The 24160-nt window shown below is 35.0% G+C and overlaps 1 protein-coding gene across 4 annotated transcripts in view; it reads left to right on the plus strand.

Moving 5' to 3' along the window:
• CDK14 (cyclin dependent kinase 14) overlaps positions 1 to 24160 on the plus strand; it is a gene marked incomplete at both ends in the record, with an annotated part of 470170 nt that overhangs the window by 266928 nt on the left and 179082 nt on the right. For all 4 annotated transcript variants that reach the window (XM_084229436.1, XM_084229437.1, XM_084229438.1 and 1 more), the window contains one exon: positions 14022 to 14084. In XM_084229436.1, coding sequence (XP_084085562.1) covers positions 14022 to 14084 — 63 coding nt within the window. The remainder of the gene's footprint in view (positions 1 to 14021; positions 14085 to 24160) is intronic.

Consider the following 24160-nt stretch of genomic DNA (forward strand, 5'->3'; position numbering starts at 1 on the left):
AGACCTAGGCTGCCAACTTTCTAGAAGGTGGACATGACTTCATCATCCTGTTTTTTGGGTGGTATCTCTGTTCTAACTGGTTGGGTATCCCAGTTCAGCTATTCTGTTTTATTGCCATCTCGGGTTTTGGAGGGGCAATTATTTGTGTAAGCAGACTGGAAAAGGGATGTAAGTAACTACAGAAAAGACTGTCAAATAATCTTTCATATTTTAGGCCTCCATATGTGGACCTTCTGTTCATTTGTAATTCCTGGTGCCTCCTGTTCCTGAGACTTTTGGTTTTTCTGTTGTGCAGATAGGGCTGCTTCTAGGCTTTCCCCACTATCAATTTAATATTCCATTTGTTTGTTTATGTTTTGCTATGCTAACGTTGCTAACATTTGTTTTGGAACTTCTAGAATTTGGTGAGTGGGGAGAGTACAAAGTAGATGCATATGTTCAGTTTGCTCTCTTTACCTTGGAATGTTATCCATTCTTAATAAGTTTAAGAATGGATGTGAGCAAATGCTTGAGCTTTTCTTTTTGAAAACCACTGTGTAATTAGATAATTTGTTTCACATTAATGGCTATGGAACATTTAAATCTTTGTTATTTATTAATTGTCAGAAGTTTATCAAATGTGACAAGACTAGTGGAAGTAAAGATATTTGAATTAATTGTTTAGTCATCATGCTATTGGTAAAATTTTAGGAGCATGAGCAGTGACTGAAGTGTGAATGTGCCTTTGCTAGGATATCTTCTTGATAGAAAATATTTATGTTAATTTGTTGGTTAGTCACTTTGATTGTTTTTTATGATGATGTGAGATATTGACACACTGTATAAAAACAAATACATTTGACAGTATTTTGAAACCAATATGAATATTTTTATAATATGTGTATGTGTGTCTATATGGACATAAAGAGTGGTGAAATGTTCTGATTTAAAACTTTAACTATTAAGGATATTCAGATTGCTCATAATGTAGGTTCACTATGATTTTGATTGCTGTCTATGATAAGAGACCTCTTTTTTAGAATTTGAATCTTGTGTTGAAGTTAACATCCAACTTCAAGTAATTTACTCCTTCTTAGTGGTAGGTACAAGTTCAGCTATAAATCCCCAACAGATGCTCATGCTTCATTTCTATTTCATAACTCAGGAGCTTAAAAAGTAATTTGTCATGGCAACCATTTGCTAAGTAGGAATTTTCCATTCTCTGAATTTTTCCTTTCTTTCTCTACATGTGATTTTTGTTTTAAAACTTCATTTTTCATTTATTAGCTTTCATTTTGCCATTACCAGGAACATTTGGAAGCTTGAATTGATTCTCTTTTCTCCTGTTACCCTTCCCTTTTTTCTTGGAAAAGGATGTTAGAAGTAGCACGAAAAGATAAAATGTTGCACATTCTGGCTAGAATTGTAGGAAATACATTGAGGATCTATATTTAATTGTCATAAGACAGAAAGTCAGCAATCCTGGGGGGAAGAGGTCTAAAAGAATAATTAATAGGAGAGGGCCTCTACGGTGGCGCAGAGGTTGCACGCTGGGTTATGAAGCTGCCTGCAGCCTCTGCAGCGCCTGTTCGATCCCCGGTGCAAGGTGAGGGTCCCACATGGCGTGCAGACCTCTCCTGCCACCCACTGCTCCCCTCAGCAGTGTACTTTGTCGGTCTGCCTGTTCTGCTCCCCACTTTGGCTCTGGTGAATCCTCTCACCCTCCCGCGCTTCTGACTATACCCAGTGCTTGTATAAATAAATAAATAAATAAATCCTTAAAAAAAAAATTATAAGAAAAAATAAATAAAAATAAAATTTAAAAAAAGGAATAATTAATAGGAGAAAAGAAAGGGCTATGGGGGGCCTCCCCCGTGGCGCAGCGGTTGAGCGCTGGGTTGCGAAGCTGCCCGCAGCCTCCACAGCGCCGGTTCAATCCCCGGCTGCTCCCCGGCCACCAGAGGAGGGTCCCACATGGCGCGCAGACCTCTCCTGCTGCCCGCTGCTCCCCTCAGCAGTGTACTTCGTTCCTTCTGCCTGCTCTGCTCCCTGCTCTGGCTCTGGTGAATTCTCTCACCCTCCTGCGCTTCTGACTGTACCCAGTGCTTGTATAAATAAATAAATAAATCTTTAAAAAAAAAAAAAGCCAAAAATGGGCCTCCCTAAAAAAAAGAAAGGGCTATGGATTTTCCTTTCTTTTTTTTTTTGGTACCAGATTTTACCTGAGTAAAATTACCATAAGCTGAGAGGTATCTTGAAATGGTACAAAGGGCAACATGATCTTCATGACTGACTATGATGAACAAGCAGCTAGTCTCCTTGAGGCAGGGATTATTTTCTTATTTTGTGTATCTCATAGTACAGTTACAATGGGAACTCATATAAATTTGGCAAATTGGTTATTCATAGAAAATTTGCTTTAGATGTGTATGTTTGATGAATGTAGAGCCATTTTTTTCAGATTTTTATTAAAACACTGTTAGAGAGTGTTGACAGGCCCAGAGAAATGTGAGCCATACCCTCCTTTAAAGAAGGACTTAATGCACAGCTATGGTAAATATGGCCACAAGAATGCTCCCAGGGGGCCGGGAGGGGAGGGATTGGGTTCAAAATAAGGGGATTGCAATTGTATGGGGAATATAAAAATAAAATTTATTTAAAAAAAAAAGAATGCTCCCAGGTGTCAACAACCCAAAGGTCTCTCTCTCTCAGAGAAGCATCTTGAATAAGTTCATGCCTTTCCCCAAGAATACTGTATTTGGTGACTGCGTGAAGCAGAAGTATAAAATCTCTGATCGTTCAATTTCTCCGATGAATATAGATGCAAACATTCTCAACAAAATCTTAACAAACTGAGTTCAACAATGCTTCAAAAGGATCATACACCATAATCAAGTGGTATTTATTCTAGAGACACAAAGGTGGCTCTACTTTCTAAAAGTCAGTAACATGATTCACCACATCAACAAAAGATAAGATAAAAAAATCATATGATCATATCAATAGATGATCAGAGTGCATTTGACAAGCTTTGACATTCATTTATAATAAAATCTCTCCAAAAATAAAATACCTCAACATAATAAAGTCTGTATATGACAAATCCACAGCTAACATTCTCAACAGTGAAAAACTGAAAGTTTTCCAACTAACATCGGAAGTAAGAAGAATGTACACTATCCCCACTACTATTCAATTATAGTATTGGAAGACCTGGTTAGAGCAATTAGGCAAGAACAGAATATGAAAGGAATCCAAAATGGGAGAGGAAAAAGTAAAGCTATCATTATTTTCAGGTGACATGATAATATACATAGAAAAGCCTGAAGATTCCACTAAAAACTAATTAAAACAATAAATCAATTTAGCAAAGTGGCAGGTTACATGCAAAAATTAGTTACCTTCCTATATGTAAATAACAAGCTAAACAAGAAATCAAGAGACCAAAATATAGTCTCACCCAAAAGAATAAAGTATCTAGGAGATATTGTTGAAACAAATAGAAAACACGATGTCATACACTTGATAGTATCATATTCTTCAGGTAAAAAAATTGCACTAAGAATAATGTTGGTGTGATTCTTCTGTCATTGAATTGGGAAACCAAAATCCTTTTACCACTTTCTGTGCTGTATTGAAATCATAAAAAAAAAATGAAATGAAAATATAAAAATAAAAAAATTCAAATTAGATTTTACCTCAATGTTCTTATGTTTCTGATCTGCCATAGCAATATAAATAGTGTCTTTCATCATATTTAACAAATGTATTTCATATACCTATATGCTTGCCAGGACTTTCTCTGAAAGTATAGTCAGTATATTGTAGGGTAAGGAAAAATGGCAGGCTTTTCTGCCCTCCCGCCATAAGGATAGATGATGGATCCTTGAGGTCCTGAATGCATGCCTGATGGCGGGCACCTGGAGTAGGGTGTGGCATAGGTAGATGGGATTCACTTGGGCTGAGACTGGGCTTTTAAGGGCGGCGTCACGGGGACGTCAGCAGAAGCTGAAAGAGAAGTCGAGAGAAGTAGCAGAAGCTGAGAGAGAAGCAGAGAACACTGGAGAGCCCAGATAGAGTGAAGACTTGCTGGGGGCTGGGAGGCCTGCCAGCCTCCCGGCCCCCCAGCACCCCTGCCTGCCATATGCCTGGTAAACCCCAATAAAAGCCCACAAAAAGCCACTGAGGACTCTGACTCCTCCTTTACCCCGTCTGCTGGATCATAGAAAACCTGCACCGTGTCTATTCCTGACCTTACAATATATTATGTCTTTTTTCTGCCATCCAAGAAGAGTTAAATGAATCTTACATTTGCGATATAAATTTATTTTTCAAACTTTGTCCAGTTCAAGTGACTTTATCCTATTTTGGCATTTCTAGCCCATAACTGTTTCCCCATCAGTAATCAGATATTTTGTTTAAATATTCTCAAGTGTACTGCATTATAAAATCCAGTAACATTGCTCTTAATAGCCTTTTCTATTTCTTTGGGAATAAATCTCCCCGAATTGTTAGTACTGGGTCAAATGATATGAACAAGGTTATAAATGTTTCAGTTTAAGAAAGAGGAAGAGTATTATAGACTTTATTTGATTTTCATTATAATTTCTCCCATATTCATCAGTTAGCTCCTGAATAGTGAATAATTTTTCACTATTCTTTGTGTATTTTGCAATACTTCATCCATTATAAGAATTTGAAAATATATTTTGTTTTTCAGTAGATATACCAAAAAAAGATGAGTTGAAAAAATGATCAAATTATGATTAATATTTGCTTTGTAATTGCTATTTAAAAATCAAAATATCATGTCCCCAAAGGTCACTAATTCAGAGTTTTCTGAATCCCACATCTGAATAGCATCAGTCCTATGTCAATGTTATTTGTCCTACTTAGAACCAAAATTATACAAAAGGCTCCTTCTGCTTTGTTGGAAGCAAGTTATTCTATGAGGCATGAGGCGACCTTTGATTCTTCTATATTATTCCCCCTCTTTATCACTTCTCTTTCTCTCCTCATGTTAAATTTTAATTGTTTCCAATGTTCTAATGTTTCTAAGTGACACCTTCTCTCTGTTCTCTTTTACCCTATGCTTTTAAAGTCTTCGTATTTCTCTCAGGGCAGCTCTAGAGTTAGGATATTCTTGAGAACCATTCCAGTTCCTTCTTTTTTTTTATCTCATGTTTTGACTAAAAAATTTCATGTGACTCACTTTTTGAGTCTTTTTTTTTTCCTTTCAAATTCTTGAGGAGGTTGGATGACCGGAGCATTCCATTCTTTATACTGATTGACTTTAATTTTCTTTTTAAATTCATTGTGGCTTCACAATAGGATGAGCATTTTTATAAAGGCACTGTTTGAGTGCTATTACTATAGCTAAATTCTGAAAACAGCTAAAGTGTCCCAGAACAGATGAGTGGATCAAGAAGATGTGGTGTATGTACATATAGTAAATCCTATAAATATATTTTTGATTTGTTAGTTAGGCCCTACAATCTTTAAACTAATATACACACTAGAACTATTGTATCATGAATGTCTGAATTCTTTTTATCAGAGGAGAATGTCTTGCAACAGTTACTGCCTGGGTAGTGCTATACAATCTGTCTACCCACAGTGTCATTGCCAGAAGCCAAATAGTAAGTTTTTTGTTTTAATGGAAAAGAACTTTCAGGTTACTGGTTTTACATGAGGGGAATGTGGTTGGAAATGCCTTCTGTTCCAGCCAGCAGCCAGAGGCTGCCCAGGCATTTTGGGCTCAGAAATGACAGCTGAAACCAATTAGGCAGAATTAGGGGATAGCTAGCGTGTGTATAGGCTTATTTTGACCACGAAGGAGTAGTAAAATACATTATAGGATAAAAAACAGAAATAGCTAATTTAATTAGCAATAAACCACAGTGCTGTGATTGCTGTGGGAGGATCTCTATGTTGTAGGTCTTTGTGTGGATCTTTGTTTTAATGACCCTTGTCCTTCTCAGGGACTATGCATGTGGTTTACTTGTAGAATTTTAAATATTTCCTAAGTGACCGAAATTCAGGTAAAAACAAAATAATACAGAAAGTCTTTGCAATGAGTAAAATAAGTCTGTGTAAAATAAAATAAAATAAAATAGGTCTGGTTGGAATAGTAGTATTTAAGAATATTCCATTTGAAAACATACCTTTCACTGATATTTGAATAAATTAGTAGCCCACATTATCTGTATGGTTGTTCGTTGGCTTATGACTTGAAGCACAATAATCTAGCTGTAGTTAAAATTTTCTACTTCAGAAGATAGAAATAGCACTTTTGTACTTGATTGTGAATATCTTGTTTTATCATCACAGATGGGGGATTTCTTATTTTCTTTTTATAATCACCTCCATCAAGGCACTTGTGCCCACACCCCAAAAGATAGAGGATCTCAACTCATTGGCATTAATACTAAGCATTTAATAGAATACTTATAAGGTTTTAATTTTTACTACTGTCTTACAGTTGGGCCCCTCTGATACACAGTGGGTATAGACTTCCTCTCTAAAGCAACCTTGAACAGCTGTGATTGTGTTTTAAAGGAAAGGTTGATTAATGTTTCTTTCCATTTTTTTCTCACTAATGAATGATGCTCACGTGTTGGAATTCACAACATTAAAATTTCATTAATTACGATTTGGGAATGAAGTAGATGAGTAGTATAAAGCTTAACAGGAGAAAATGTAATTTCAAAGTCAATTTAAACCTGTGAACGTCACAGAAGAGCTGTTTGAAACTAACTGCTCACTAATTTGATGTATTAATTCTTACAGCAATGTGGGCTGATTAAAACGATTATAAGTTATAGGAAAATGGCATTGATTATGGTAGAAAAAGGGGGGGCTCGACTTCTATAAGTTGTCTTCAATTGCCTCTAGAAGTATCTCTTCTGTGGTGAATTATAAGACTTTCATGAACTAAAATAGATTAAAAACTAAAATGATAATGAGTTCTTCCAAAGTTGATAACTACCCTTCAAATTTGGTTTTTTTAGAAGGTATGTGGTAGTCCAGACTTCAGATAATGGTATCGAGGGTGACATCAACATATAATAGTGTAAGCATCATAAGTAAACATCTGTCACAATCATTTCCTTGGTCACTAACAGCAGAGTTGCCATTAATTTTGGGACCACATGGGAGTGGAAATGGTTTTTCTAGTCCTTTAGAAACTTGCAGATTTCTTGCTAAGATCTTTTACCAGTTAAGTACTATTTAAAGGTTCTTTATAATAGGTCACTTACCTGGAAGAGGTTGGAGTGCCTGGAATAAAACTAAGAGGAGGACTAGGGAACTGCTTAAGCTGTCAAATCAGGGAAGGAGGGCTCTGTATTTTTCTGCTTCGGTTTGTACCACATAATTTTTTGTTTTGTCTAGTTTTTGTTCATTTCAAACTAAAAATGTAACTGAACCTTGGTGTCTAAACATAAAATAAGCCTACCCCTTAAGAATAAAGTTCAGAAATAATTTTATCTTCCAGAATCTCTGCATATTCTTATTTTGTGAAGCAATATTTTTTTAATGTTATAAAAATTACACTCAATTTGAATATACTGACTCTCGTCTTGTCAAAATAAAAGATAAAATGAAATGGAAGTAAGGGATGTAGAGGCTATGTTTAACATAACTTCAAAATGAGGATAACCTCCATGAAAAGACTCCCTTATTTTTAGCCTGGATGCTAAAATAGGGCTGTGCTATTTTCAAAGTCATATTTTGCCAGTACTTTGAAGAGCGTCAGAATTAACTCATCAGTGTTGTGGACATCACGACATTATGGGACAATGGAAACCAATCCATGTGTTTGGGAAGGGGCTTTATTTGAATTTTTGTTTGATATGAAAAATTCAATCTGAAAGCTAGCGCTAACACAAGAGTAGAATTTCTCTGAAGAATTTGATCTCTCTTGACTGGGAGTTTGATCATTTGAAGGGGCAATACTTGGAAAACTTCACTTCTTGAATAATACATTGGTTAAAAAGAAACTTGAGCTCCCACTGAATGGTGAAGCCTACTTGACAATTGACTGAAACTTGTTTCTAGCCTGGAAAATGGCATAAAGTTTCATGTTCAAGAGGTTCTGAGTCTGTGGTCTTTAGGACTTTGAGTGGAGGGATTATTACTTCTTTCCCCTAACCCAAAGTCAGCTTCAAAAAGAGTAACAGAAAGTAGAAAATATGAAGAGGCGAATGTTTTATGTTTTTCTTTGGCTGGTCTCTCTTTCCTTGTATTATTTTAAAAGGCTTTTCTCCATTCAAGCCTGTTTTGAAATTGTCATTATATTCGTAATTTAACTTTATGGTTTTCTTTCGCTTCTTTCCCTTTAAGACTCTTGACTGTGTACTGTAAGTCCTGTAGTTCTCAGGTTAACATACGATTGAAATTAATGAGACTCTCCTCCATGAAAGTGCTTGTGAGAATAAAATGTCTTTGATTTTCTTTGATTTTTTTATAAACTGTCTTTTTAACAGAGAATTCTTTCCTGCCTTCTAAATTGTTCCAACCACAGAGTAATCAAATCAAAATGAGGAAACCCAAAGTAAAAATGTGGCAAATTCTTTTACAGGAAATATTTTTGTTCAGGGGTATTATGATTTCAGATGCGTTCCTCAAATTCTTTCCCCTAGAAATAGTCCTGCACCTATGTAAATAATCTAATAAATGCTGCCTGAACGGTAATCAACAGTGTGAAAGGAGGAACCAGATTTGAAAGAAATTAGGTGCTATTTGGGAATAGAGCCTTTAGGTCCTCTTTTTGTTTTTACACTGTCTTGTGCTTGATCTGTAAGTCTAGCCACACTCCATAGCTTCATGTAACCCACCCACTCCATGGAAGAGTGATGAGGTGTTCTTAGATACCCAGGTATGAACCTGCCAGGCACAAGTGCTTCTAAGTGCATTATCCTGAAGAAAATCAGCAGTGATAGAGGGAATATAAGTGTGGTAGGAGGATGAGATGAGGAATAAAGTAGTGCAGGAAAGTGGAGCCTGGAGAGCTGAGTAATTGTGTTTGATCTGCAGTTACCAAGTACTTGGTCTAAAGATTCTCCTTTTAGTATTGAAGAACAAGAAACAAGAACAAGAAACAGCCAAGAGATCAAGCCAGAAGTAATTGAGATCTCCCAAGTTTCATCAGAGGAGAATAATCTATTGATTAGGGCCATAGAGGTCTGCTGTTCAGAACTCTAATACCCAGGATGACTTTAAAATATGGAATGACAAGGAAGTTACTTTCTAGTGTCACTTTTTAAGTTTAATTCTGTATGTCTGATGCAGAATAAATCTTAAGGGGCACATAATCCAATGAATGGAACTAAGGATAGAAGTTAAAAAGAAAGAGGCGTAAGTAAATTTATAACAGGCACATAAAATGCAGCCCCAGCCATCATACTATGCAATTAAAAACCGGAGAGGGATATGAAACCGTTTTTAATGCAGGTATTGTAGTATTTAAGTTTGCTAGAGGAAAAGGGGCCTTGTACTCCATCTGAGGTACTCCAGATTCTTTCCCTTAATTATCCAAACAATCTGAGGTTAATGGTATATTTGCTAGACATAGTCTCAGTGGTAGTGTCCAGAGAGCAGTAGAATATAAGTGAGAATTTCTGGAACCATAAGAAGAACACATAAAGAAAAAAAATATTTCTTCTAAGAATTGCAGTTTTCTGTATTTTCCCTTTAATTTTTAATTGCAGTCCTCCCAAATATCCCTTCCTGCTCCAAATTCTTCACAGAAAATCATTATCATCCTTGAGGATCAAAAATCCTCCTCTTCCCCACACCTGATAATAAGACCATAGTTTTTTTTTGTTTTGTTTTTAAAGATTTATTTATTTATTTATACAAACACTGGGTACAGTCAGAAGCGTGGGAGGGTGAGAGAATTCACCAGAGCCAGAGCAGGGAGCAGAACAGGCAGACTGACGAAATACACTGCTGAGGGGAGCAGCGGGCGGCAGGAGATGTCTGTGCGCCATGCGGGACCCTCCTCCGGTGGCCGGGGAGCAGCCGGGGATCGAACCGGCGCTGCAGAGACTGCGGGCAGCTTCGCAACCCAGCGCTCAACCGCTACGCCACTGGGGAGGCCCTCATAGTTTTGTTTTTTATCCATGTTAAACGAAAAGGATTGAAAACTTCATTCTTGGAAAAATTTTCTAAAATTCACAGGTATACAAAATACATAGAATATGAGCTAGCTCTATGAGAATAAGAGATATTTATTTATACAAAATCAGTATATAATAAGTATATATAATATATAATACCATAAAAGTTTTGTGCCCAGCACCATTCTATTTCTTTGTTAATTTTGGAAGATCACATTGATGGATATTTTTATGTTGAAAATCTACATGTGTTTCTTTCACATGTAGATTTTACCTTGTTTGGTGATTGTTGTGTTTGTCTTTTAATATAATATTGAATTCTTGTAACTGTTGTCATTGGAGTTTATGCATTTCCATTCATAAAATGATTGGCTTAGTTCTCTCTGTCTGTTTCCTTGTTTTTGCCTGGTTTGACATTATAACCTTAAAGATGGAGTGGGGGATCATTTTTTCTTTTTCTTAGCTCTGGAGTATTTTTTATCTGTTACTTGAGGTTTGGAAGATTTTCCATTTAAATATCTGAAGTTGGCACTTCAATTCCTAGCTCTTATAGACTTAAATTTAATAATATTTTTAAGGAAGGCATAACATTTTCTAGATGTTTATAATATCTATGTTTGTAATCTATGTTTAAGTCAGTTATAGTAAGTGTATAGGGTATATTGAAATATTCAAATTTTTTGTTGTGTTATTTTTCTCATTCTTAATGTTGATTACTTCTTAGCAAAACCACTCATTTAAAAAAACAAATTTACTGGTTTTATTTTATTGGACTTTTCTAAGTGGATTTTGTTTTATTGATTAAACCTGCTGTTTTCTACTAATTTCTGCTAACTACATCAATCCCTTCATTCTCTTTGGGTCTCTTTGTTGTTTGTTTTTCCTTTAGCCTGAGCTCATTGTTTTTGTTGTTTTACTTTCCAGTCATTCTTACGTTAATAGTAATATGTTTAACAAGCTCAATTTTCCTGTTGCTAATATTATGACTACTCGGTACTTGAAAGTATATGTAGTATGGTTCTGTCATTAATTTAAAAATCATTTAAACATTTTTAGATTAAAATTTATATTTTTATTTCCAAGAAAATACTTTCTTTTGTTTTGCTCTTCCTTTTTCCATTTCCTTTCTTCAATTGCTTTTATTCCTTTTTTTTTTTTTTTTTTTTTTTTGTTCCTGCTACCATTGAATTTGAGACTACATTTTCTGGGAGAAGTGTTATTTTACATACTAAGAAAGAAAAAAAAATGTTCAATGTTCGATTAGCTTACAAATTGAGTGCTTTATTTTTATTCATATTTTTAAAATTTGTCCTAATTGAAAGAGGCCTGAAGATTAAATGTGGCACTTTGTTTTTTTTTAAGTTTTTTATTATTATTTATTTTTTGCATCATTGTTCATTTTTAAACAATATTTTCTTCCCCCCACCCCCCAGGTGTAGTCCCCGTAGAATTTCCTTCACCAATGCATATGCGCACCATCATCACAGTCCCCTGTGCTCCTCCCTGCCTCCCTCTGTTGCCCATCCCTCCTCCACCCCTGCAGGATGTGTCTGATTTATAATCGTATGTTTTTGTTTTGTTGTGTTTTGTATTGTTATTATTTTTTTACACTGATGTCTTACTTGGGTCCCCTATATTTCTCCAATAAGTGAAGCCATCAGTTATTTTACTTTTTCCTTCTGACTTATTTCACTGAGTATTATTCCTTCTAGCTTCATCCATGTTGCTGCGAATGGCATGAGTTTATCTTTTTTGATTGCTGTGGCACTTTGTACAAAACTTTACCTGAACTTTTCAGTGAATTCCTTTCAGATAGCAATTGGATAGCAATTATATCTCATGTCTGTCATTCTCCCTCAGATGGCCCTTATGTTACTTGTCAATGATTCACACCATCAGAATAATAATTCTGTAACTAGAGCAAAATAAAACATTTACCCAGGCACAGACAGTAACAACTATAACTACTGCTTCTGTAATGGTAGATAAATGCTACTATTAATTCCAGTGTGAGAGATACAAAGAATTATGTCTTAAAGCTGATAAAATATAGTATACTTTGATGTTAATTTTATTTAGTTGAGGTGAGAGGATGTAATATAACTTTTGCTTCCTAAAAGCTTTTAAGACTATCTTATAATTACGTTTTAGGGATATTTTGTTGAAACACTTTTTCCACTTTTTTTTTTTATTTCTTTTCTGTGTCTGACATGTTGACTGGACAAGAGAGATTCTTCCAAGTCAAACATTTTTTTCTGTCTCGTGGAATTTAATTTTGACTGGAAGTTAAACACTTTGGTTGTGGTTGAAAAATAAAGGCAATATTGGCTCAGGAAGTATCTGAGAACATTTCTTCTGTGCCCTTCTATTTTCTTTTCTTTTTTTAAGATTTGTTTATTATTTATACAAGCACTGGGTACAGTCAGAAGCGCGGGAGGGTGAGAGAATTCACCAGAGCCAGAGCAGGGAGCAGAGCAGGCAGAAGGACCGAAGTGCACTGCTGAGGGGAGCAGCGGGCGGCAGGAGAGGTCTGTGCGCCATGTGGGACCCTCCTCTGGTGGCCAGGGAGCAGCTGGGCATCGAACCGGCGCCCCAGAGGCTTAACGGGCAGCTTTGCAACCCAGCGCTCAACCACTGTGCCACCGGGGAGGCCCTGTGCCCTTCTATTTTCTAACTTCTTTAAGTAACTTCTTCCCCTGGCCTTTCTGAACCACCTGTTCAATAGATAATAGGTTCCACCTGCTCTGTATTTAAACTTTATCCAATATTGTAGTGCCTGGAACACAATAAGAGCTTAAGAAACACATGATGCATAATGAATGAATGTTAATTTCTGCTCTATATCATCAATAGTTACCACCTAGCTTGTGATTAAAAACGCAGTACAGGAATCCTCACTCCTATTACAGCAAAGTTCTTAGATGTATCATAGCATTTGTAATTGCTCACTAATAAATCTGATAATGGGACACAAAGAATCATATTCAGTGGCTTTTAATGGGTTGGGATTTTTTTTAAAAAAACAGTATAAGTATAAGATGTTATCTGGTGATATTTCTTTTGAGGTACATATGGAGTATTTGTCTTAATTTATTTATTTATGGATTTATTTATTTCTTTGTACAAGCACTGGGTACAGTCAGAAGCGCGGGAGGGTGAGAGGATTCACCAGAGCCAGAGTGGGGAACAGAACAGGCAGACTGACAAAACACTGTTGAGGGGAGCAGCAGGCGTGGCAGGAGAGGTCTGTTGCACCATGTTGGACCCTCGCTCGCGGCCGGGGATCGAACCAGCGCTGCAGAGGCTGTGGGCAGCTTCGCAGCCTAGCGCTCAACCGCTGCGCCACCAGGGGAGGCCCTTGTCTTAATTTATAATTTGAATATATTTCTACTAATTTATAAAGTATATATGGTTAAACATGTCAGGATTTTAGGAAACCTGAAAATTACTGTTTAATGAATAGTTATATAAATAGCATGATTCATTTTACTGTAACATAATGATCTATTTGTAATATTTTAGCTTATATAAAATAAATAATATAATGCAATTATATTTAGAAAAACAAGATAATTAAAATTTTAATTGAGTTGGTTAATTGTTAATGTGGTTTTTGTTGTTAAGAAGTATGTATTCCATAAGGAGGAAATTAGGTTCTTAACATATCATGTACGTGAGTTTCTTCTAAAACACAGATATGTTTAACATACATACAATAGTCTAGAGGTAAAGATAATGCTTCATTTTTAGTTTAAATTGGAGGTAGAGGAGCATATGACTGTATATACTAAAAAAAAAAAAAATCCACCCACTTGTATTATATTAACTTTGTTCAAAAGGTAATGGTGTTTTTGAGCTAGAAAAATATTGAATGTGTTATAGCCAGAGGGATGTTAATACATTTTCCCTTTTTCCTTCTAGCACACTGATTTGTGTCAGTACATGGACAAGCACCCTGGGGGGCTGCATCCAGATAATGTGAAGGTAGGAAAAGGTCTTTTTAAACCAAGGGTTAATTCTCTTCGTGTGCATTTTTTGAACCAGTCTAATGTCTTTATCATAACTTGAATATTTTTTATAAAGAAAAATAATATTGAAGTCAACTATCATTATTGCTTCATTTAATGACTGTATACCTTGGAGTATTATTGTTTAGATATTATACTATTTTTTCTTCATGGAGTAACATTTGCCAATAATGAATCAGCTCCTCTGGAATCCTGTTGTAACACTATTTTCAGTGAAGGGGAATCTCAAGTAGTAACTTCAGCTTGGAACCCCATACCAAATTGCCAGTTGGTTTCAGTGTAAAATATTACTATGTTCGCAAACAATGTTATGTTGAGCTCATAGTGCATATGTTTTCATTTGTATGTACAACTGATGAAAACGATTCTATTTCCTTTTGCTGTCTTTCATTTCTTTTACTACAAATTGGATTACTATCTGTCAAAAGAACTAAGTTTTTTAAAACTTTGACCTGGCAACTATCTTGGGATATCATTCCAACATTTCAAGCTTAAAACAGGAAATTCTTTCTTGGCATATGTTAGGAAGTTAGAAGATCCCCAAGTTATATTTAAAAGGTTGATGACATGCTCCCATTTTATGATTCAAATGATTACATTTTATGATCATGAGAATCAGTTGAGAACTGTGAATATATCTGAAGTAAAACTATTCATCTCTATTTCTTCCCATTCATTATCTACACCACCCTACAATATTTTTTCTCTTTGTGCTTTTCCCCTTTGCTTCTGTAGGTATATGTGCCCATGTGGTGTTTTGTGTGTTTTCTTATACATTTTTTTTCTTGCTTTATAACATTATTATTACAAAGCCTTTTTCACTTGAAATGTATCACGAGTATCCTTTTAAACATGGTTATATAGTTCAGTCTAATAATTGAGTGTTAAGCTACACTACGTATTAACCATAATTTCCAACTGTTTTTTATTAATGGATCTTTGGTTTGTTTCCAGAATGCTGTTATGAATGATTCTAGAGTGAATGTTACTACAAATCTTTTTATTCTTATTCCCTTTGTATACGTAGTTAATGAATTTTATCTGTTATTTATAGGAGACATGATTTCAGTATTAAAGAATTTGATTGGGATATTTGCCCACAAATTTGTAAATTATTTATTTTAAATCTACTCTCGCTAGTGTTGACTAAACCCAGTAATTTAAATTTTTTGCCATTCTGATAGTTAAAAATACAATGTCTTTTACATTGGTATTTTCTTGACTGCTAGTGACAGTGAATATCTTTTCAGTGTTTCTTTGCCATTTGTAAGTAGCTTTTATAAGTTGCCTATTCCTGTATATTATCTATTTTTCTATTGAAATTTTTTCTTAATAAGTTGCAAGTGCTCATTAGCATTGATGATTTTTATGGCGGTCAGTTATGTGGTATAATTTAGGATGTAGGAACTTGTAGAAACTCTAAAAAACTGTTTGTAAGGAAATAAAGCCAATATGGTACTTCCAGTCTTTGTTATTCATATGTGTGTGTGCATTGTTGTCATTGTTTTATTTATAGAGGTCTTTAAATTTTTTTGAATTACTCATTTTGCTTCAAAATCTATCAATTGACAATATAAATCTTGCCTGTGTTCAAATCCAACAAATAATATCATAACAAAAATAGCTTGACTCTCCTTTTTTGCATGAAACCATCTCAAACATTCTCATTTATACATTTAATGTTTATCATCATTTTCATATTGAAGAGATAATAGTCATACCTTCTCTAAAGATAAGGGAAGTTAATACATAGAACGCAGCTTATTAATGCCTATGTTTTGGCATCTCAGTTGTGGTTCATGGAATCAGACAGCCCTTATTACCATGTTGGTTTCCATGGGAAGCCAGTCACCTAATTATGCACTGGCTTTTCTTTACCATTTGTCTAGAGACAGTGCAGTCCTTCAGAGTTACAGTTAGGATCTGCCCTGCAGGTGACATTGTTCTCAAAGAAATCCTACTATGGCATAGTGACACATGCCCTACAGGTGTTTCTATTTGGTGTATTAACATATTTTTTTTCATGTGGTGATATTTATTGTCACTTAAATCTATGAATGCAAAATGAAGAACATTAGAAAAATATTTACTAAGATAACAGCTGTTCATAATGCTGTGCTAGATGTTAATTAAAAAACAACAGTTGTGCTAAAATAAGACCCTACAATGGTTCCATATACATTAAAGAATATGTGAAAATCAAGTGAGATAAGCTATTATCTTTGAAAGAGCATGTTCCTTTAATAAGTCTGAAGCTCTCCTTTAATAAGTCTGAAGTTGGCCAAATACTTTATAGATCGTTAAATGATTAGAATATGATAAATACTGAATATTATGTTGAAGGAAAGCATAATGATCACTTCCTTTTGCTTCTAAACTTGGTAATGCTGACTTCTAGTTTTAGTTCTATGCAATAGAACAGTATATGGAAACATCCTAAACATTGTCATTTAATGAAGTGTCATTAAAGCAGGAAAGGAAAAGAAAACAACTGGAACAGCACATAACTCATCATTTCATAGGAAAGCAGGAAATATTCTATGGTAATTTTGTGCTAACTCCCAGAAAAACATCTGTTAAAGTTTTATATTTCTTGATGAATTTCATTATAGGCACTGGAATAGGGTCATCACAAAAAAGTGTCAATGTTAACTAAATTTTTAGTATCATTTTGCTGCTTTAATTGCCTATAAAAATAAAATGTGTCTGGTATCAATATGGCATTCTGAAATAAATATTCACTATTAACTAATGATTTGTTTCTAAGCATATTACCAATTTTAGACAAATGGGTAATTTTAGCAGTTAATCATTTAGAGGGCAATTTAAAACCTGAATCAAAAGCCTGAGGACTTTGGCCATTTTATAAATATTTATGATTAAAGGGATAGCAACCAATTTCTAGAGTATGATAATTGATATGTAGGAAACTGGTTAGTATATTGCAAGGATGGCAGTTTATTTTTCCCCCTTTGTATGAATGTTTTGGGATTTGACTAGCATAGTTTAGTTGAAAATCAGAATTTGCCTTAGTTCTCATTTTATATTTTCAGTGATTTATAGATTGATCATTGAGTTTAAAAGAATCACCCTGATAGTCTAAATTTCTTCATTCATTTTTTCATGTGCACTTTAAAAATTGATAAGCATGAGAGACTGAAAATTAAGGTTCAGGAAAAAAACCAGAAAGATTAATTGATGCTGTCTCTGGCTGATAGCCAGAAATGTAGATGCCTGAATCTTATTACCATGATGAGATCGAATTTTCCTATGTTTTATGTAATATATCTCCACTCCATGTTATTATAATGAGTTTTCTAGAATATTCCTTGCAAAAATACACTTGCCATATTTTAATAGAACTGTTTTGGAATAATTAAAAATACCCAAAGTAATTCTGAATTCCCTGCCTTATTCTCTGAAGTATCTGAATCCTATTGTCATAAAGCTTAATTTTATTTTTTATTTCAGTATCTATATTAGTTAAAAAGTTGTGAGGATTACTCTGGTAGGAAAATGCTATTTTTCTTTCATAGTTCAGAGAACAAGCAGGTGTATAACAGGCAGAATAATGTTATGCCAAATTAAGATGGTCTCATACAGATGGCACAGAGAATTGATTTGTAAATGAGACTTTCTAATGTTCAGATATAAAATCAGATAACACCTGATTTTCTCCATATTTTGCATTAGAGCTCTCATTTAGCTGCTAATGATTTCCTACTATGCATTACTGTGAATATTATAGAGCTTTTCCTCATTTGGTATTTTTTGCTGTATTATTATTTCATGAGACCATTAATGTGTCTTAAAAGTCCTTTCCCTAGTATTAGCACCTGTCCAGGTTTCTTTTGAAACATTTCATCTTATTTTTGTAAGAACAAAATAATCTTTCACATATAGAAGTGAAGGATTAACAGTAACAGAAAGTAAAACTCCATGTGTCAAATCATATCATGTTAGGCATTCAAAGGGTGTCTAAGTAGAGTTAAGATGTTGGGTCTGTGTTGCTTGCTTAGAACATGACTTTTGTATGCTTGGCATCACCTGCTGATCTGCTGCTAACAATTTGTATCAGACAAAGGAATCAAAGCAGCTAATTAAACAACAGACTCTTTCCTAGAGGTACTTTAAAATCCAGATTGAAAAGAAATCACTACAAAGATTGATGAAACACAGACAATCATTGCAAGTATGCCATGTGATATTTTGACTATGGAATTACCTGGCTGGGGAGTACACAGTGCAAATAGAGAGAATACCCTCTTGGGTTTCAAGCTCCAGCCCATTTACCTTTCCTTGCTCCTTTCTAAGATGGATTTACACCAGACTCCTTTGTTTGTGTTTGCCAAAACAAACATAGATACCCAGGAGGGAAATCAGCCTGATTATAATGTATACATACTGGCAGGGATTTTTCTGATTGTCTCAGACATTATGGTGCCAGTATGTCTAATTGATATTTCTCGTTAATACATAATTCCTATTACTTAAGACTTCTCTGACAGGATAGAGATTTGTTGATTGTTTGTATTTAAATTCCAAGTCTTTACTTGTCTCCATTTGAAATTTATTATTCTTGGCAAGGCAGACCGCTCCTGCCGCCCGCTGCTCCCCTCAGCAGTGTACTTTGGTTCTTCTGCCTGTTCTGCTCCCTGCTCTGGCTCTGGTGAATTCTCTCACCCTCCCGCGCTTCTGACTGTACCCAGTGCTTGTATAAATAAATAAATAAATCTTTGAAATTTATTATTCTTTTTGGTACAGCTTGCAGGTGTGAGCTTTCTCCAACACTCTTAGACTGAAGATTCATCATTTTGTCAGTTTGCATCGCTCTCTTTTGTTTAAATTTAACATTAGCCATACTAATCGACAGTAAGGAAGTTATTTATGTGTTGTGTGTATATATATACATATATGTGTGTATATGCACATACATATATACATGTATACACATATGTATATACATATATGTACATACACAGGTATATATACTCACATATATCACACACAAGTATAGTGTCTATGATATTGCCTTATGTTGTAAAGCCATTTTAAAATATATTTGTTTTCATTCTGTGTAAAAAAAATAACACTGTGGTTGAGGGAGAGAAGCATACATTAATAAATGAAGTTGACTTAAAATTCTATTTCATGTTACTCCTTTTTAGTTTTAAAAAGTGCATTTATAGTGCAGTTGTATAATTCTGCACTATATTGACAAAGAGAAACTGAGCAATGAGGGCCTCCCCTGGTGGCGCAGTGGTTGAGTGCTGGCCTGCAAAGATGTCTGCAGCTTCTGTAGCGCAGGTTCGATCCCCGGCGGCCTGCAAGGGTCCCACATGGCGCAGACCTCTCCTGCCTTGCCCACTGCTCCCCTCAGCAGTGTATTTCGTCAGTTTGCCTGTTCTGTTCCCCACTCTGGCTCTGGTGAATTCTCTCACCCTCCCACGCTTCTTACTGTACCCAGTGTTTGTATAAATATATCTTTAAAAAAAAAAAAGAAAAAAGAAACTGAGCAATGACCTATTTTCAGCATATTTTCTTATCTTTAAACAACTCAGGTTTCCTGTGGAAAATTATGTTGGGTAACTGTTAAAACCAACAGCTTAAGTTTGTTCCTACCAAGCATGGGAATATTTCTAATACTTAACTTTCATCTGCTAACCACCTCTTTTAAAGGGAAGATTCTCATCCTCAGTCATCCCCATTTTCTTCATTTTCTTCATGTATATAACTCTATTGACTTGGAAACCTTTTTGCTATATTAAATCTTCTTCCAAGGAACTTTGTAAAACAAAGACCTGCGTTACAAGCCCCATTTCCATGTTTTCAGTCCGCTGACTCTTTGTGGGGGCATCTTGGTGCCAGAAACAACACTTTGCTTTATCTCCATTAGAGAGACCAACAGAGAAGGTGGAAGGGGAGGCAGGCTAATTTACCGTATATGCTCAAGCATCATAGAAAGTGTTTAATATTTCTCCCAAGAGCTTACACAAGTACCTGAAATTCTCATTTTTTGATTCATCCTTTTCCAGAAAGTTATCATCGTTAGGAATAGGATATTAAGGCTAAAATATCTTAGAGTGTGTAAATTAAATTTTTGTTACATTATTTAGAAATGATGAAATGCTATGTATCTCAGGATTTGAGAGGCAGAAAATTTAATGGAAGAACCCAAAAAGAGAAAAAAGTGGCAAGACAAACTATTTCTGAGAGTTGGGCCTGTCAGTTATACTTGACAAAAAAAAATGTAAACATATAAAACCTGATGTCCTGGTATGAATATTTGTATCTAAACATTCTTTTTGAAAGATTCAACACATAAAATTGCAATGATGTTTTGTGCAATGCAAACTGTTTGGATATGCACTGTGTACAGTGTCTTACAGATGAAGATTTGATTTTTGCATTAGCTACTCACAAATTTGAAACTCGGCTTTATGGAGTGAATCATGATGAATCATTCTGTGGCTTTTAAAAATTGAGGAAGCTCTAACATTAAAATAAAATCATTGTTTGGTTCATATCATAAACTATTTTATAAAATATAAAGTTTATAAAATATTCATTAGATAATTTAGGATCTTAATGTTTCCAGTTTATTTTTCATTTCTAGAAAGTTTGATGTCTGTGTTATTAATGTGTGTGTAGCCTATGGGTTTTAAAACTATAGTGTGTCAATCACAGAGTATAGTAATAGAGGTATTTATTCACCCGGGTACACCTTCGGTTTATTTCCCAGTGTCATATGTTGTAACCTTGGGTTCACACAATGTGAAACTACTTTAATCATATAGTATATATATTTAAAAAATCAAGTTGTATCAAGCAATACTTTTAATTTCAGGTGTCAGAGAAGGAAAAATGGGTTCAAATATCACTACCATCCCTTACTTGTTCTTGTGTCTTCTTGGTCAATTCATTTTAATTTTCCTGAATCTATATTTCCTTATCTGTGAAATGGGGATGAGAATAGTCCTGTTGCAGAGATGTTGAGACAATTAAGTTCTCTGAATGGGTATAAAACATATATCATCACAATAAATCCTTAATAAATGGCAGTTATTATCATTATTTGATTTGTAGCATTCCTTCATCTTTTATTTGTAAACTTTTGGAGTGAAGCCATGTTATAATGTGGATGACTACTGAAAGTTTGACTCAATTTATCATTCTTAAGCCAAGAAACCTAAGATACAGAGATGTTAGGCTTGATTCCCAACTGGTATAGAAAAGTAGCTGTAGTAACTGTTTTTTAAGAATTCATTTTGTGCCATGAGACACAGGGTCCATTGCTTATGTTTGTAATGAGCCTTCTATAAGCATTTAGAAATTGGAAATCTGCAAGATGTCCTCTGTGCTGCATTTTATATTAAGTGAAAAACATATTTTGCATTTGATTATATTTCAGACCATTTGTGGAATCTAATGACTAAACGTTGAGACAAAGAATATCTTATCACACATGTTTAGATTTTTAAAGGGAAGGAGACTATAAAACTTTCTACTCTATACACTTGCCAGTATTCTTCTCAGTAATAAATACAACATAGTGAATTATGTAATGACTGTTTTTACCAACTAACTTTAACAGTTCTGATAAGACTTTTAAATCTTTTTTTTTAAACCTACTTAAAGTCTAAAGAGTTTTACAAAGAGGTAGATGAACTGTTAAAGGTATTCCCAGATATATGCCCAGATATATATGACACTGAAATATAAGCTGCTTTCTGTTGGGATGGCAGGGTTACTGGGCTATGGATAGATCTGCTGCTGGCAAAGGTGTCCCTGTTCATACTATTGCTGTGTTGTTGTTGTTTTTTTTTTATGGCCTAAAATGTTATTTATTTTCAATCTTCAATGATGATACTGAAGGATTTGGAAGAATGTTCTTTTATAGAGTTGAGTAGAATATCCTAGGTGACAAAATATTCTTATACCTTTTGGCCTACCCAAGCAGAAAGATAGGAAGAGAGTTTCAAATATGGTAACTTACCAACTTCAGTTGGTATCGACATAAAACTTTCTCCTGCTATGTTATTTATCACTAAGGGGATTTTAAATAGCAATAACAAGAATCATATACTTATTATATATTATGCTGAGTCTTTCAAAAAGTTGGTTCACTTTGTAAAAGCATTTTGATTATATTGAGTTTTCATTCATGCATTTATGAAGCGTCAACTTCATTTATGTTAATGAGGTATAATGGGAAGTTCACAAGTTTTCTATGACGGTTAAATGCCTTTGAGTAAGGTTCTTATGCTTTTAGGCCTTAGTTTTCTCATTTGTTTTTTAAAACGGAGAAATACAATTTCATAGATGGAAAGGATTAAATGATATATGTAAAGTACATGGAACATTCTTTAAATTAGAGTAAGGCTTCTGTTAGGATTAATCTATCTAATTTAGAATGGCTGCTGCTTCTTTACAACCTACACCTGTCGTTCATATCTGTTAGCACATCAAAATGTTTTTTCTAAATTATCAATTTTCTAATGGTTTCAGTGGGATTTGTGGTCTCCCCCATGCCACCATTACTTGATGGTAAATTGGTGGTAGGTTTATAGTTTCCTAGTTATAGTTTATAGTTTCATATATTGTCTTCATTTATTTGTTTAACTTTTTTCTCCTAAATTTGTCTGGGGTTCTTTCTTGGAGTCCTCAGTTTTTTCCCTCAAAAGAGTAACAGGTTTGCCAATAACCCATCATTTCAAATTGTGTGGTTGGTGATGTTTCTCATGTTTCCTAGTGAACTTTTATGTGCAATGCATTCTGATTGCAGAGTGACACTGATTTCAGAGTGACAAGTTTCCCAGGATTCATTTCCTACTCTTCATATAGTGGCAGAATCAATCCTATAGTTTTTGGGTTTTGTAGCTCCTCCCTCTTCTTTGCCTTCAGTTCATTCTGTTCATGTTGCTGTTACAGTGTAGACCTCTTGAAGCTGTGGTTATCTGTTTATGTGTGTCTTCTGCCCAATGGGCTGAGTTCTTAGTCCAGTGACTACATTTTGCATCTTATTCATCTTTGCATCCTACCTCATGGCAGCACCTGGCACATGGTTGGCACTTAATAATCCTGGATGAAATTAAATTCTAGGGATTTGTTCTTCCTTAATTTCATGCATTGCTCAAAGAGCTAAAATTTGGGGCTCTATTAATTTTGTTTGGGGCTCAGTTTGTCATGTAGGCAGCTGTAGTCAGAATGTGTAGTTGCATCCTTTCTTAATGCTCATTTATTTAATCCCTTTTAATATCCTATTTGAAGAGCTTCTGTATTGACATGAGAATTATATAGTCAACTAATTAGTAAAAGTATTAAAAGAGCCCTTTGGCACTGTTTAATCTACCCACTTCTGCCTTAGCATTCTTGAGAGTACCATTCTGGTATTTCCTACCTGTTATTTTTGTAATTTGCTTCATCCAGATGCTGGAAATTCAGTTCAGTCAATTTAGTCATCACTTCTATTACTGAAATAGGAGTGCCCAGAGTGTGCCTAGGTTAGGAAAGTGGTTGTGGCACATAGCCTGTGGGAGGAAGGCTCATACTATATTGGAATAGAAATAAGCAGAGGCTGCTTCAGGGTGCAAAGGAGAGGGAGCACTTCATTCAGTCCTGGAGAAGTGTTGAAGCCCTGCGGAGGTGTCAAGAAAGACATCAGGGGCATGTGATTCTTGATGAGTGACCCCCGTCATATGTGGAGATAAGCAGGCCCTGGGGAGAGGATTTTCCTGTCATAGATGGGCAAGAACAAAACTAAAGAGTTGAAGAACACTATGGTCTGAGTCTGAGTATGGGGTCACTGATTGGATTTGGGGAGGGTAGGTTGATGATGTTGAGCACCCATGCAAATCAGGGCTCAGGCAGCAACCTTAAAGGTCTTGGATTAGATGCCCAGATTTTATCTTGTCATTTAAAGGAAACAGCTTTTATAGCAACACTTTCCCTACTTGTATGGATTTCTCGTTTGGATTGCTGTAGTGTGGTGGTTACAGGAATGTGCTGTGGAGTCAGACTGCCTGGGTGTGA

Source organism: Talpa europaea, assembly GCF_964194135.1.
Source record: "Talpa europaea genome assembly, chromosome: 3".
Lineage (NCBI taxonomy): Eukaryota > Metazoa > Chordata > Mammalia > Eulipotyphla > Talpidae > Talpa > Talpa europaea.